Source organism: Simochromis diagramma, unplaced genomic scaffold (assembly GCF_900408965.1).
Source record: "Simochromis diagramma unplaced genomic scaffold, fSimDia1.1 OVJJ01000026.1, whole genome shotgun sequence".
NCBI lineage: Eukaryota > Metazoa > Chordata > Actinopteri > Cichliformes > Cichlidae > Simochromis > Simochromis diagramma.
The window spans coordinates 6,533,257-6,548,674 of NW_024386985.1; the positions used below are offsets into that span (position 1 = coordinate 6,533,257).

Genomic DNA, 15,418 nt, shown 5'->3' on the forward strand with positions numbered 1-15,418 from the left:
CTGTGAAGTGTGTCATGTGAATGCATTTACTTTTAAGAATGGAGGCCAAGCCCGTGAGCCTTGTGGGGTAACATAAAGAAATGAGGCCGTCAGCCAGAACACATCATCTTTGACCGCCTGCCCGGGTGATTCAGGTCGAGCGAACTACAGCTCTTTAATTTGTGTCTCTGCGCTATTGTTTAATAAGGCTAAAGGCCCGCTTTTGTGCATCCGCTTTTCACATGTTACACTGTTGAATGATCTGGTCGCTAAATTGACTGCACTTAGCGCTCTTCTTCTCTTCTAATTTCCTCTCTTCTGGCCCCACTTTGCTTCAATCCCTTGTCATCTGTCTCACCATTGTTATCAGTGTCTGCACTCATGAGCTGACCACCTCCTTTCACTCCCCTGCCTTGTAACTTGAAGTTGAGAAGTGTCTCTGCACACACAAAGCTGCTGTATGCCTCTCCACACAACCCTCTGCTCTTGCCATCTTCCCTTCCTCTTTCTTTCTGCCCTTCAGCATTTCAAAGCTCATTCTATAAAAACCCGTCCTGTGAAACTCATCCAGCATCCCACAGCTACTCACCCGCATCCAGTCACCGGAACCAAATCTACTTCAGCACAAACACACGCCAAACCATCAGAGCACAGAGGTGGCAGAGACCTGAGGTTGACGAGGGAGGGAGGGAAAAAAAAGAGGGCAATAAGATGTCAGGCGGGTGGGTAAAAGTGAGCTATCTTCACCCGGCCTCTTCTAAATAAGCCATCCATTCTTTAGTATTTTAAATCCCATCAGTCTAACCCCATGGGGTGGGAGGGTGCATTAAAATGTAGGAGCGAAAAGACAGACATGATTTGTTGTGATGGGACGAGAGCTCGAGCGAGAACAGGAGGAGAAGTAGAGGAATGCGAGATAAATACAATGAGGTGCAGGTTTGATTCGAGCAAAGACAGATTGGAGAGAATAGATGCAGATAGAGGCGGAGACGGAAACACGGGGAGTAAGAACAAGAGAGATAGACGTATACGGCTGAGCTGGCAGCCTCCTCCGCCGATTAACATGCTCCTCAGACATGGTGAGGGGGATCAAACTTGCACAAAGCCAGGCCTTGGAGTTATGCCTGCAATGCAATGAAAATGCATGTGTGTGTGCGCGTGTGTTTATTTCTGTTTGTTTGTTTTGAGTTTGGAGCTGCTCCTCGACACACACAGAGCAGTGTGTCTTTGTTCACAGCTGCCTTGTGTGCACAGTCGTCAGCTGGAGACGACTGTTGATTGACATCACGGTGTGTGTGTGTGTGTGTGTGTGTGTGTGTGTGTGTGAGGTGTGACATTCAAAGCAACAGGGAAGGCCAGAGCAGAAAGTGGAACCCAGAGTTACTGTAGTGCATGAACTCACACTGGAATTTCTGGCTGATCGGTGGAGGGAGAGGACAAAGGAGGTGAGGAGAGGCGGTCAGAAGGAGGAGGAAGGAGATGCGTGTGTGAGTCCAATCCTGGAGAATGTTAAGGTTCAAAAATTGAGGAAGGAGAGTACAAACCACCATGGTCCAGAAGCTCTTGGTCAAACGATTGATTTTTAATGAATACACATGTGGGAAGACACTCTGTACGCAGACAGCAAGTGGTCTTCAACTTAATCAAAGCATAAACAGATATTTTATACCATCAGGGTTTGAATTAACGACGCCCCTTCATACGTCACAGACAGAATACATACACACGTCAAATCAAAACCACAATGACTTTTAACACAGTTTAAAAGAACGCTGTCTTCGTCTCGTCTGGAACACGAGCCCCACATCCTGCCAGACGCTGTTCCTCTTTCCAGAGACAAACGTGACCAACCTCTCACCTATAAATGAGTCTACTAATGTGTGTGTGTATGTGTTGACCCTACATGCCCTCTCATCTCACCCGTTGCACTTCTGACCTTTTACCAGACCAGAGGCTCATCCTTATGTGTAATAACCTAACTGAAACTATATGTACTATGTTGAATAAATGTTTTAATCAAGAACCTCTACTAAGAGCTTAGTGAAAGAATATAAAAGTATAACAGACAATTTGAATAACCTAGTAATTCAAATAGCCTCGTCTAACCTGCTCCTCAGAATAACTTTCGGTTTCAGTTCTGCAAACTCTCTGCAACTTCCTGTCAACTGCAACTTAGTCTTTCTGAAAGACACACACACTGTTTAAACCTCTGAATACAATATCAATGCTGCAGATTATATTATTAATGCAATGGTAATGATGATGATTATTTAACAATAGCAGTAAAATAATTTCCCTGCTCCACACTCCCTCTCTCGACCTCTGGAACACCAGAGGTCGCAATACATTGTGTCCTCGCTCAGCAAATCAGACAACCTCCTGTCATCCAATTGGTCCAGTAATAAACACCAGCTCCCATTCGAGAACACTCCATGCGTAAGCTTAGGTTTTCTTGGTCCCTCTCTTGTGGTCCATCAGGCCTCGGACCTCCAGGATCCTCACCCCCCTGCGGTCACCGAGATCTTCTGCAAAGGAAACAAAACACCTTTTCCTGCACCTCCCTAACTTATCATATTTGGGGCTTCTGTAATCAAAAGCCAGATCCTAATTATCTTCTTAACTTATTGACTTGTATTTATATATTCTTCAACGTTACTCATCACTTTAAAACTCTTTAAGCCCTTATCTGATCATCAACATCCTGTCAAGTTCCTCCCTAACTTAAGTCACCTTTTTAACAAAAAATCATTATAAGTGCCTATTCTACTAAAAGCTCCAAAAGAAAAACAACCACTTTAATTAATTAAGTTTAAGCATATAAGCAATTACTCCTGTATACATTTCATCATAGCTAAATGCTGCCTTGAAACAACTCCTGTGTGTTAACACTAACTTCATTTTAAAACCTCACATTTCCTATGTTATCACCTGTGTTTGGTATAGCCTTTTTATTTCATTTTGCTCCTCTTAATGTAAAAATACCTTCTAATTCTAATTTATCAGACTTAACCAAAACATATGCTTTCCTTCCTCTTTGGTCCTTCTTTAAGTTCAGTTAACAAACTAAATGAATTTGAGGCCTTTTGCCTGGAATCTATACTGTCATGTGTGTTTCTTAACTCTGTGTCTGTAAGCGCGTGCAATCCTTCAATAACTCATATCATCCTCACAGTAGATTGGCTAATCATAGCGCTAGCCAAAGGCTCGTGACCCTCCAGAGACGAATTTGAGCCACAACTCCTTTAAAGGCACAAAATGCAATATGTATAAAAATCATTTCTATTTATAAGCTCTCCCCTTTATCCTAAAAATAAACCTATGCAATATCTGTGGACTAAAAGTCCACCAAAAGTCCTAAAATGATCCTAAATTATTAAGAACGAGTGTATGCTGATTTTGCGCACAGGGACATGCGTGTGTGCGAGTGTCAATGTGAAATCAAAAGCTGAGGACTTGCAGGTACACTTCTTTTTTATATCTTTACTGGTGCCAGGCCTGATCTGTCAGCCGTCTGCTGAGAGAAGATACTCTGCAGTGCGTCCCTGTCTCTTAGAAGCTGTTTATGATGGGGGCGTTCACAGCGGCGCCTTTGACGAGATGATTTCCTGCAACATTTGCAAAAGAAAAAAAAAAAAATCTGGACACAGTTGAGGGAACATTATTCTTGGATGTTATAGCGTGTGGCTTGTATAGCTGCTCTGCTCGCTGAATTATTTCATCATTAACTCTAGCATTCATCCTTGAAAGCAAACAGTGCAGGCTTCCTGCACAGGACAAGGACGTATGCTAGAGAGGTCTAAGATTCTTGCGATTTGTCTTTCTTCACAGACCACCGTGTTTCTCGTCTTTGTCCTTTCTCACACGGTTTGTCATCCAATGCGTGTGATTAGTTGTCGTGTTACTCTGTACATCACGACTGTGCAAACCAGAGTTTAAAGTTACGGGGGATCTTTTTCTCTCAGAGCTCGAGATGTCTGTCCTCCTGTATCTGTAAGACACCACTTTCAGCGTTTGTTGTTTCTGTGACTTCAGGAATTCACCGCTTGCAGCAGCATCGTTTATGAAAAGCACGCTTTCAAATAAGTGTTACTGTGCAAAAAAGTGAGGATTGTCCTCCATTTAAAGTGTCCTGCTTTGTTCCTGCCGCTGTGACCCTACTCGCCCCCTGACAGTCGCTTGTTGCCATTACGATAAATCCAGCTCTCCTGATTCAAAAGCAGAAAGGCCGAGCAGTCTCCAGATGGGAGCATGCTGCCCCGTCGAGTTACTTCTGTGTGTTTGTGTAGGATAATACATGTCCTTTGTGGGTGTTTTTTCCAGAATAATCACATCAAGCCGGGTCCTGTCATGCTGCAGAACCTCTTATTGCCATTAGCGAGGTTTCTGTATTTTGTTCTAACCATGTTGGAGATTATCGCCACTTATGTTTTTTCTTTACTGACTTTATGGAGCCACGAGTCCTGATGGATGCAGTTACTTTTAGACTCCCACCGGTCTGAGAGTGTGTTTTCTTTTCATTTTTACTGCAGTATAAGCTGGGTTTCTCCTACATGGATGTTTGAGTTTGATTTATGGTCTTGGCCCCTGATCTCTGCCCTGCTAATGATGGCTGTAAACTGGTGGGAAGCCAAAAGGTCAGGGCTATCCCTGCTGTTGTGATGTGACACCACGTTTCTCCGTGTTTTATGCGTCGCTGTTTCGATGTCCACCATGGCGAGAGGTGCTCAGACGCAAAGGTGTGCTGAGCACGGAGAGGTAACACGCTGGATGGAAAATAGAAGAATAAAAGCGTTATCTCTGCGGATTTCGTTGGAGAGTCCTCCTGAAACGCAAACCTATAATTAACCCGCAGACGTCGGCAGCCAGCGCTGCAAATTCTTTGTTCTGCTCCTTCTAGATTGTGACTGTCTCCTGATGTCTTCACAGCTGTAATTTTGAGGACTGTGAAGGTTAATGACAGCGACACAACTCTGGGGAGAGCTCAGAAAAACTCAAAGATATCCATTCATCAACAATAAGCTATTACAAGTATTACATTTGTGCGCCGTCATGCGGTCTTTCATCGAGCTCCTTCTCACCCGTTAATAGGAGCACATCCACGCGTAAGAGGAAAGAGTCAAAGATTATCTTATTCCAGCTCCAACCTTTAAATCCTTTGAAATTATACATCTATTAGACACACAAAGGAGATACTGTACTAACCACGGGAGTAGTCAGGTAGCAGAGACAGAGGAGACATTCTCATGATTCGAGTCTGATAAAAGAGGAGTGTTAAAGAAACGTTTTGTCCTTCTGCTCATGCTGCACATATTTCTCACCACATAAATCTTTGCCGTTTTGTCAGCACATGGGAAAATCAGTGTTCTGTGGAAAAAGGTCACTCTTCATTTTTCATTGACTCTGTACACCGCCCCCCCTTTCTCTCTTCTTTAACCACTTTGACTCTCTCCCTCTCTTCCTTTAAAAGTGTGTGATTTTTGTCTTTCTTACGGCTCTGGGATTTCATGCTGATGCAAATTTCTAGTAAACAGACCGCGGGTCACTCAAGTCCCAAGAAGAAGTTGTGTGTGTTTCACTGCAGAGGAGGGAACTCCGACATAATGTTTACATTAGCCCTGGAAGAAAGAGAGGAGGCAAGACAGTGGCCGGGCTCGGAGGAGGCACAATGCCCAAAGGAGGTGTGTTTTGTTGTGTGCGTGTCATCTAAAGTGTACGGCGTACGTGCTGTATGTCAGCATGGTAGAGAGGGAATCGCTGTCTTGAGCGAGCACAGCAGATTTAAGGTGCATTTCCCAAAAGCGCAAGAACATAATGTACGAGGTTTTATTCCGGCAGAGACTCGGAGAACAACCAGACGCGGTTTAAACACAACGCAGTTTAAAGAGAAAAACAACCACGGGGAAAACAAATGTTTCCAATCTGTTATTTACACTGTTGATGTTGGAGCCCGTTGAATATTCAATAAAATAAAATTAAAAAACAGATCGAAACACAACTGCTTTTGATTTAAGTCTTGTAAAAATGAGCTTGCACCCGATTGGCCGAATGCTACTGTGTTGAAAAAGTCCAATATTAATCATGTCTGTAATTAATCAGAAGCCCAATGAGGGAAATAAGAGCTCCGGGAGCAGGTGTGATGCTTTTACGTTTCTGTTTTCTTATCAGGAATCAGCCGCTGCAGGAATTTTGCAGCCATAATAGAGCAGGAGTTCATCATCCCACCATCCTTAAACATTTGGTGCCTAAAGGATAATTCTGACGTCCACTCTTTGATTTCATGCTGTTTTAGTTATCTGACCTTAGCTGTACTACCCTTAAATAGTTTTTTCATGATCTTTCCTTTAGCCTTAATCAGGTATGCCCACATCTATCAAACACAACACATAAATGCATACACTTAAATGAAACAGAGAAGAAGTGAAGGCACTGCAGGGTCCTGGCAGAAAAGTGCAGAGGAAGAAAATGAAAAGCAAAAACCAAAATTACAGGGTACGCGAGCAGATAAGAAAGCAGAAGGACTGACATTTAAATAAAGGAAGGGCTGGAATTAAAATACACAGGAAACTTATTAGGGAACAACGTGCAGGTGAAATTAATCAAAGAGGCCAGACAATCACAAAGGCAGGAATAAGACGAAACACAAGAAAGTGAACAGGAAGTAACTATAAAAGAGGAACAAGCAAGCGAATAAAGAGACAAAGAGTCATAATCACATTTGGGAAATGTAATGAGTAAGAAACACGGGGGGCTGGGTCTTACAAAACCCTGCAACAGGAAGAAAAACAGGGCCACAAAAGCCAACATTTTGAGGCTTTGCCATAAAACATAAGGTTGCAATCAACAATACCGCTCAGATTTATGACCTTTGTGTGTTTCTAGAGAAGTTTCCTGTCACGTTTTAAGCTTGGCCCTAATAACGAACAAGAGTTTTGTCTTTGATTTTCAGGAAGTTGTTCGTCTAGTTAATTATGTCTTCAATACACTGAATCACTGACTTTAAAAGGTCGGGGTCTCAGGGGTACACAGATTAATATAACAGTCTGATAATCCATCAGCATGTTTATGGTACGTTAGCACATGTTTTTCCAGTATGTTACTTAGATGTGCACGTTAAGAGATAAAGAAAGATGTCATCGCTTGAGATGAGTTGAAAACCAGAAAAGTGCAGAGCCATAAGTTCTTCCCACTAGTCTGCTTTTGGCTCAGGGTGAAGATAAATCTGGCGACGCTCATCCTCTCTTTGTCTCTCTCATTCCGCACATTCTTTGGCTTCGCCGTCTGTATTTCCGGTGTGACTCCTCGTCTCCGTTTGAATGCCTCGCTTGTTTCTCTTTCACCTCTGGTTCCCTTCATCGCTCCCTGCGGTGCCTTATTTTTGTCATCTTCTTTGTCCCGCCTTGTCCTCTCTGTTCTCCAGCCTCATTTTGTTTTATTGCAGTTCGTTTCCATCTTTGCCCTAAACCCTCCCTCCCGAGCCTCCGTTCTCACGTCTTATTTTTCATTCCCTTACTTCCACACAACCCCGCTGCTTATTGAATCCTGACTGAAGGAGATCCAAGCAGCATCGGGCTATCACCTGTCATTGATTGTGCACACTCCATAAAGCAGCCTCTCCTCTTTCACTAATATGACAATTAGGCCGGCCCCTGGGAAATCTATGAGATATATTTAAGTAGAACATTCACAAAATCCTCTGCTGCATGCTTTATATCCCTTTCCATGTAGCAGCAGCCTCATGTACAAAACCCTGAAGGTCAACCTGGTGTAGCTCGCCCTGAGGCGAAGGAGTACTTCTGGGAACATTAATCTCTCTTTCAAAGTCTCTTTCCATGTGTGTGTCTCCTCTAACACAAGTTACTTCACTGTTAAAGCCTTCAGGTTTTTGTTGTCTCCACTGAGTTACATCTGCAGACCTTTATTCACAATGAAAACAAGCTTCTGGCACTGGTAGCGCTAGTGTTAGCTTTAGCGCTAACACGAGGGCAGCAGCTTGCAAATAGAAAAAGTTGTTCACAAGCAGAGCAGAAGAAAGTGAGCGTTTATATGGAATAGTGTTCCTGTCCACCTTCAAGTACATCCACTATTCACCCCTTGCTTTTGTTCTCCACTAACTCCTTACAGTAAGTAAAAATCTGGCTTTTCAGCTGCCTGCTGGTATTTGGTGCTAAGCGGCGAGTGTATAAAGTCTCCAGTTTGTTGATGGAAGCAATGAAACTGAGATACCATACAAGCGCGCAGCTAGGTTATACTTTGTGGGTCAGTTACTGAGCGTTTGCCATGCATCACATGTCAAAGTAATCACATGAGCTATTGCTATTACAGGAAAAATACACACATTACCTGCAAACACCACATTTTTGTCAAAAAGAAAAATTTGCCTCATAAAATGGTAATAATAGGATTTGAGTCGAAATAGATCGCATTTGTGTTCCTTCTTCCTCTGCAGGCTTTTCAATGCGACCAGTGTGAAAAAGGATTATATTACAGACTACTGCTTGAGTACTGTTTGATACCCCTGCATAATACTCAAAACCCTCCCTGTTAAATATTTCAATCATAAATACCCAAACCACCACCGCTGTGTTCCCATTAATACCGCTCCATTTCATTACCATTTTCGCTATATCTAGGACACGCATAATCTCGGGTTTCTTTCAACTCTTCATCCAAATTTTTAGCGCGAGTACCTCACAGCTGTGCGATAGAAGCACAATGAGAACATGCACATCATCAAGACTGGGGTTAAGGCAGCGCGGGAGAGAAGCGAGAGCATAACGAGATGGTAAAGGGAAGAAGAAAAGTTGGACCGAGGAGAGGAGGAAGCGAGAGCCATGGCAACGGTAATAAGTGACAAAAGCATTTCAGAGCATATTAGTGTCTTCATTTGATGAGGTGTTCTATTTGCATGCAAAGTACCCAGACCCCTGCAGCAGAGGGTCAGTATCTATCTATAACCAGCATCCAACTCGACACTCCCCGTCTAAGTGTTTCCTCTTCTCTTTCAAGTCTGTGTTCTTGAGTCCTTATCAGATCGGCATTAGTCTTCATTAGGGCTTTGCTTAAGACTGTAGATATCATTGATTGGCTGGTGATTTGTTATATAAGTCGGCCACAGAGGAAATCATTCTGGGTCGGCGTTGATGAGCTCCGGGGAGATACCTAAACACTACACCCACCACCCCGTCCCCACCTTTTTGGCAGCTTGAAAATGACCTGCCTAAAAACCCAATCGAATCGGTCTGAGACGGCGTCTGAGACGCACAGACCAACGACTTTGTGGAAACTCGGCTGTGCTGCTGAGTTGAGAGGACTCGGACTTACTGTAAGCTTGACCAGCTAATGTTTGCGTTTTTCCTCCACAGTTGTCATTTGCTATCTGTGTTAACTACTTGGCAGCCAAGAAGGGCTTTTGGGATTGTTCCCACAATCCAGCTCAGTCCCTGTATTTATTTATGTGTCACAACATTGGAACAGTACCCCCGCGGTGCAAGAGCTGACAATTTTCCACTGACAGTGTAGTTTGTTTTTTTTTTAATCCAGGGAGTCCGCACGATGTGCCAACTGCAATATGACTTCAGTGACATCTACTGCCATTTTAATTTTAAACACGGAGCGCTATAGCACCCTGGGGTTGAATGTTTCGGATTAGTGTCTCCTACAAATGGCAAAATGTATATGTGACTTGTAGTATGCTTGGTTCAATGATAATGGCATAGCACTGTACAGCTTGCATCATGCAGCGATGCTGCTGAATGGACTGGCTGTTGCCATTTGTCATAATTACGGAGATGCTTTGGCTCAGAACCATTTGCATGTACACACACACACACTTGGTTTAATACTGGTGTACCTACTTATTCTGCTGTCCAATGAAATTGTATAGCCCTGGGTGTCTAATTATACTAATCGAATGCATACCGCCTGGCATTTATTCATACATTATTAATAGCAGAAACAATAGAATCTCTGATTAGATATACTGGCTTCCTGACTTCTCATCTTCTCCCTGTTTCTTACTCTTTCCCACTTATCTCCCACTCCATCTCTCTCTCTTTCTCTCTACCCCATGACCTCCTTTCTTCTCCCTCTGACTCTTTTCCCCTTCGTCTCCCGTAATTTGCTTGTGGGTGTTGAGTAATTAGCATTCCTTTCACTTTTATTCTGATGTCAGTGCGGGGAATTTGAGAAATGTCCCATAAAGATTATATGTCCCGATAAGGTTATGTCTGAGACTCCATTAAAGAGATGAGCTGCACAATGGCTGCTTGTATCCTTCGGGAATAAGAGGGCGTGTGTAGGAGAGAGACTGACGGTGACTACAGACCGAGGCTCGTGCAGCCTTTTCTCTTTCATTAACACAAACATTACAGTGAACTAACTGCTGGTTAGTTTTACCAAAACCTCCACAACCTCATGTACTGTGCTGTCCACTGAAATGCTGATGATGTTTAGGTTACCACATAGGTACTCGCATGATTGTAGACCAACTTTTAGCAGCAGTAAGTTGCAGCGATGGTTTTCTGTGTGAATTTATCTCTCACATTATTGTGGAGGACATCTGGGAGATGCTTCTTCACAGCGTTGCTTCAGCTCGTTGAGGTTTGCAGCATTCGTTTATGCGCAGGTCCCTGAAGGTCCACCACCAGCGATTCTTTGTCAGCCGTTGTGTTTGAGGTTTGCTGCTGTGTGCTGGGATCTTTGTCCTGTTGATGACCCAGTTTAGTCCAAGCTTTAGCCTTGCATTTAACTCTAGAACTCCAGATATACAGAGGAGATCATTCACTTGAGTTTCATTTATATAGATCAGACCATCCCTCCACCGCTGTGCTCACAGTCAGTATGAGGTGTTTGGTTTTCTCCAAATGTGCTGCTGTGCATCATGGACAAACAGGTCCACTCTGGTTTGTAGGTCCAAAGGACATCGTTCCAGAAGTGTTGCGTTTTGTACAACTCTAAGCCGTGCTGTCGTGCTTATTTTAGAGCAGGGGTAACAACTCCAGGCCTCAAGGGCTGGTGTCCTGCAGGTTTTAGACAGCACGATCTTATATCCTCGTGTTGGTGTTGGTCCCACATCATCATAATAAATGTTGTTCCAGGTTCAACATTGCAAGTGACCAATCACATTGTTGTGACGTCATACTTTTGCGACTTCGGAAAAAAACACCGTAAAAAAAAATCTACTTAACTTGCGAGAAACCGCCTCTGTCCGCTGATCCAACAATTTGAATTCTTTGCATTTCAGGATACTGTTCTTTAATAAACGGTAAACATTATACATATTGTCCTTGCAAAATTGGAATTTCATAAATGAATGAATCCCTTGGCTTGCAAAAGTATTATGTCACAACAATGTGATTGGCAGTGTTGGTCAAGTTACTTGAAAAAAGTAATCAGTAACTAATTACTGATTACTTCCCCAAAAAAGTAATCCTGTTACCCTACTAATTACTTATTTTCAAAGGTAATTAATTACTTAGTTACTTAGTTACTTTTTAAATACACGATTTACAACCTGAATAGGTGATAAAGCGATAGATCTTTCAGCCCAATTCTACTTTTTCTACATAATCCATCACACAAAATGTAATCAAATGGAAAAGTCTCTTTTTTTTTTTAACTTGTTTTATCAGTTTTAATCTTTTAACTTTATGCATCAAGCAAAAATGTAATTATATGCAACATTCTCTGACTGGAAGAAATTTGTTTAACATTTAAACCTATTTTCTGCACATTCCAGCACATAAAATATATATATTTTTTGTGTTTACACTCAGTCTTTCAAATAGATGCAAGTAAAACACATCAGAAAATAAATAAAGTCACAGACTAGCGGTCCTGTTGCTCTATTTTCACCTGTAAAGCAGGAGTAGGGTAGGCGGAGGTTTACCCTGGTGCAGGTGTGCCGCAGCGGTCAGTGGAAGAATCCGCAAGTTTCTCTGTGAATTTCCCATTATGTCGTAGCGCACTCGGTGCTTGCTTGGAAGTTTAGGGTTTTTTTTCACTGTAAAAAGAAGTTTTCTTCCCACGCACAACGGACACTAATGTTTTTGTCACTTTTAATGGAATCAAACTCAAAGTAAGGTCAGTACTTCCACGCTTTAAACGCTGCACGCTCATACTCTCTCCCGCACTCGATATATGATCCATTGTTGATCTGCACACAGCTGTTGTCACAAACGTCGCACTTGCTCACTGTCATGAGACATTCTCGCAAAAAAATCACGGTTTTAGTAACGCAGTAACGCAGCGTTCCTACGGGAAAGTAACGGTAATCTAATTACCGTTTTTGCAATAGTAATCCCTTACTTTACTCGTCACTTGAAAAAAGTAATCGGATTACAGTAACGCTTTACAAGTAACTCGTTACTGCCCATCTCTGGTGATTGGTCACTTGCAATGTTAAACCTGGAACAACATTTATTATGATGATGTGGCCACAACACCAACACGACGATATCAGATCATCCTTTTAGATCTCACCCTGGGTCAACGCACGTGAATCAAATGACTAGTTCATTACCAGGCCTCTGGAGAACTTCAAGACATGTTGAGGAGGTAATTTAGCCATTTAAATAAGCTGTGTTGGATCAAGGACACATCTAAAACCTGCAGGACACCGGGCCTTGAGGCCTGGAGTTCCCCCACCCCTGTGTTAGAGAGCAGAGTTTCTCTGGTAACCCTTCCAAATACGCCACACTTGTTCAGTCTGTTTCTAATTGTACTGATGATGAATGTTAAGTTTAACAGGCTGACTGAGGCCTGTACAGTCTCAGACTGAGTTCTTATTTCTGAATAGTGCACAGATGTCTCCTTCTAGGAAGACTGCGTTAACACATACAGACCAACAAACTGCAGACGCTGCTTTTATAGAGGTGCTCACACTTAATCAAGTGAATTTGATTAGCAGGGCTTTCTGTATCACATGACTGCAGGTTTTTGGGAATGTAGTATTTTTTTATTTGCTGGTGTTGCATCACATTTGTCATGATTGTGGTTTGAGGAAGTTTGTTTGGCACTGGCAGAGGGGAAGAGGTGATGCTCACGGTCACCTGAACTGAGGCGTGATGACTTTTTTTAACAGGGAATGATGCACTCAAGTTACTCGAGTAAAAGTCAGCGATAAAAACATGGAGGTGGAAATGAGCATCACCGATGCCCTTTGATGGAAACAACAGCAGATATAACAACACTGTACAGTCAGCGTTACACCATGCGCGCCTGCGACCACAGGCAAATGTTAAAGCATTTTGCATAAAGAAATCCAGATTCAAATGTCAGGTGTTGTTAGATGTTGCAATTGTGCATGACTGTAAAAGAAAATGCTTTGTGTTTGCAGTGGTGGGGGTGGAGGGGACTGCCTCCCCGCGAGATTTTCAAAGCAAATGACGCCATGAGATAAGTGTGGAGCTGTGGGGCTTTGTAAATTGCCGTGTTTCTGTGGAATTCCTTTGAAAACACAATTTATTGCAAGGCAGGAAATTTACTATAATTACAGATGAGTCAGATCTTAAGACTATAACAACTTTATAAAGTTCTCTCTGGCAGCTCAGTCTCACAAACAGAGATGGGGGGGGTAGCCAGCTCGTCATACCTTTTGAGGTTTGCGGTTTAAGTCGATATAAATTCTGAGTGCTTTCCTCCTTCAAGGCTAAGTGCTGGAGCCATCGTTTTGCAGATGGATTGTGTAGGCTAACTTCATTTGGGTATCATTTGTATTTCCACATGAATTACGTTCTAGACCTACAAGTCTCGGTGTTGCCCGGTGAAAAATGATTTGCGTCACTGGAAAGCATTTCATTTAAGTAAACCACCACTTCTCTTCCTCTCTGTCTCTCATACTGGATAATACGTGACGCGTATCGAGCCCGTCTCTCTCCCTTTATGCCCACAGAGGGTTTTATCGATCGGTGTATGGGACATACGTTGTCCTCTGTCTTGGACAGGATGTCAACCTCTCTTTTTCCTCTGATGTCTCTTTCCCGTAGGATTTGGATGTGTCATTGTGATGTGATGTTTGATGTGGTGATGCCACAGTGAGAGGTGGCTGACTGGACACTTCTCCTGGAGTGGATGACTTAATCCGTCACCCTGAGCAGATGTTTATCTCCCCTCCCGACAGGACGGAGACGCAGATGCTGTGTGAATACAAAGATGAACTCGAGAGAACTAGCCTGCTAGTGAATGTGTCTACCACAACTCACCCGAGTTCTCCCTTTTTCTATTTCCACAGACTCTGCAGTTGGGTTGCTATGGCAGCTGTGGCCCCTTCCTACTTCTTCCTGCTGTGTTGGCTGCTGCGAACGGCTAGCTCGGCTTTCCCGGAGGAACCAGGGCCCCTGAACTTCATCCCTACAGAAGGTTTGACCCCTCGCTTTCTCGCTCCTACTCCCTTTTCCTCCGTTGCATTTCTCTCACCCACGACATGATGTGAAGTGTTGGGTTACAGCCAAATGCGCATGGTGATGAATGAGGGGGGGAGGCTACGGCGAAGGGTTAAGGTCACGATGGTGGCTGTGGAGATTTCACACAAAACGCGTTGAAGCATGGGGTCACGCTCGGGAATGAGACCGAAGCCGTGGAAGGGGCTCTCGCATTCGTGACTTTCCCACACATGAGCTCAGACCCTTGAGAGATGCAGCCCCTCGAACGCTCAGACTCTGTGGCTCCGTATCGGCTCTGCAGTCTCCGGCTTAGCCCTGATCTAGATTGACTGCAGTTCAATAATATTGACCGGTGGTTTTCCAGCTAAGTCCAGGCCCTTCTTTGTATATCAATAATGAACAGCTGAGCGTAGACGTGTCTGACTACTGGGTGCTGCCTATTGGCTAGGCTGCAGTAGACCCAACAGCTGTGGTTTACAGCAGGTATAAGTGGAAACAGAAGTCAGAGGCCCAATCACAGCAGGTCAGAGTGATGCAGAAACCGGAGCAAAGATAAGACATACAGGATAGGAATGAAGTAGAAGAAGAAAAATATAGAAATGAAAAGAAAAAAGCAGACTGTGCTGAGCACATGAAATAATATCAGATAGAAATATACCAGCTTTCCTTAGAAATCTGTGGTACAGCATGACTGGAAATGTTTTATTGCTTCCATCTTCGGTTCCCTTCCTCTTCCTCGATGTACAGCACTGATCATTTACCTTTCTGATATTTGTTTCTGTCTTTTTGAATTATCCGAATCAGCCGGCAGAACATGCATTGCCAAACTTGTCAACAAAAGGCTGCATGTAAATGAACAATCCATCAAAAGTGAATCTCAATCAGCCAACAAACAAAAACTTGTGAATATAATGACATATGAGGTGCAGATCAGACATCTTTCATTTTCAGATTATTTGTCTACGCTCCCCTCCGTGTCTCGGTACATTTAAAGTAGCGCGTCAGCTGTGCTTTCAAATGCAGATCTCAAATGCTTTCTCCACTTCACCTTGAATACC

General features: G+C 43.2%; 1 protein-coding gene and 1 long non-coding RNA gene across 3 annotated transcripts in view; one reads left to right on the forward strand and one right to left on the reverse strand.

Moving 5' to 3' along the window:
- sema6bb (sema domain, transmembrane domain (TM), and cytoplasmic domain, (semaphorin) 6Bb) overlaps window positions 1-15,418 on the forward strand; it is a 134,643-nt gene that overhangs the window by 45,513 nt on the left and 73,712 nt on the right. For both annotated transcript variants that reach the window (XM_040040496.1, XM_040040495.1), the window contains one exon: window positions 14,210-14,337. In XM_040040496.1, the coding sequence (XP_039896430.1) occupies window positions 14,229-14,337 (109 nt within the window). In that variant the 5' untranslated portion in view covers window positions 14,210-14,228. The remainder of the gene's footprint in view (window positions 1-14,209; window positions 14,338-15,418) is intronic.
- LOC120738918 lies at window positions 1,534-3,384 on the reverse strand. The gene is made up of 2 exons (XR_005697077.1): window positions 3,232-3,384; window positions 1,534-3,144 (listed from the first exon to the last, which is right to left on the reverse strand). It is a non-coding gene; the product is annotated as an uncharacterized LOC120738918 (long non-coding RNA).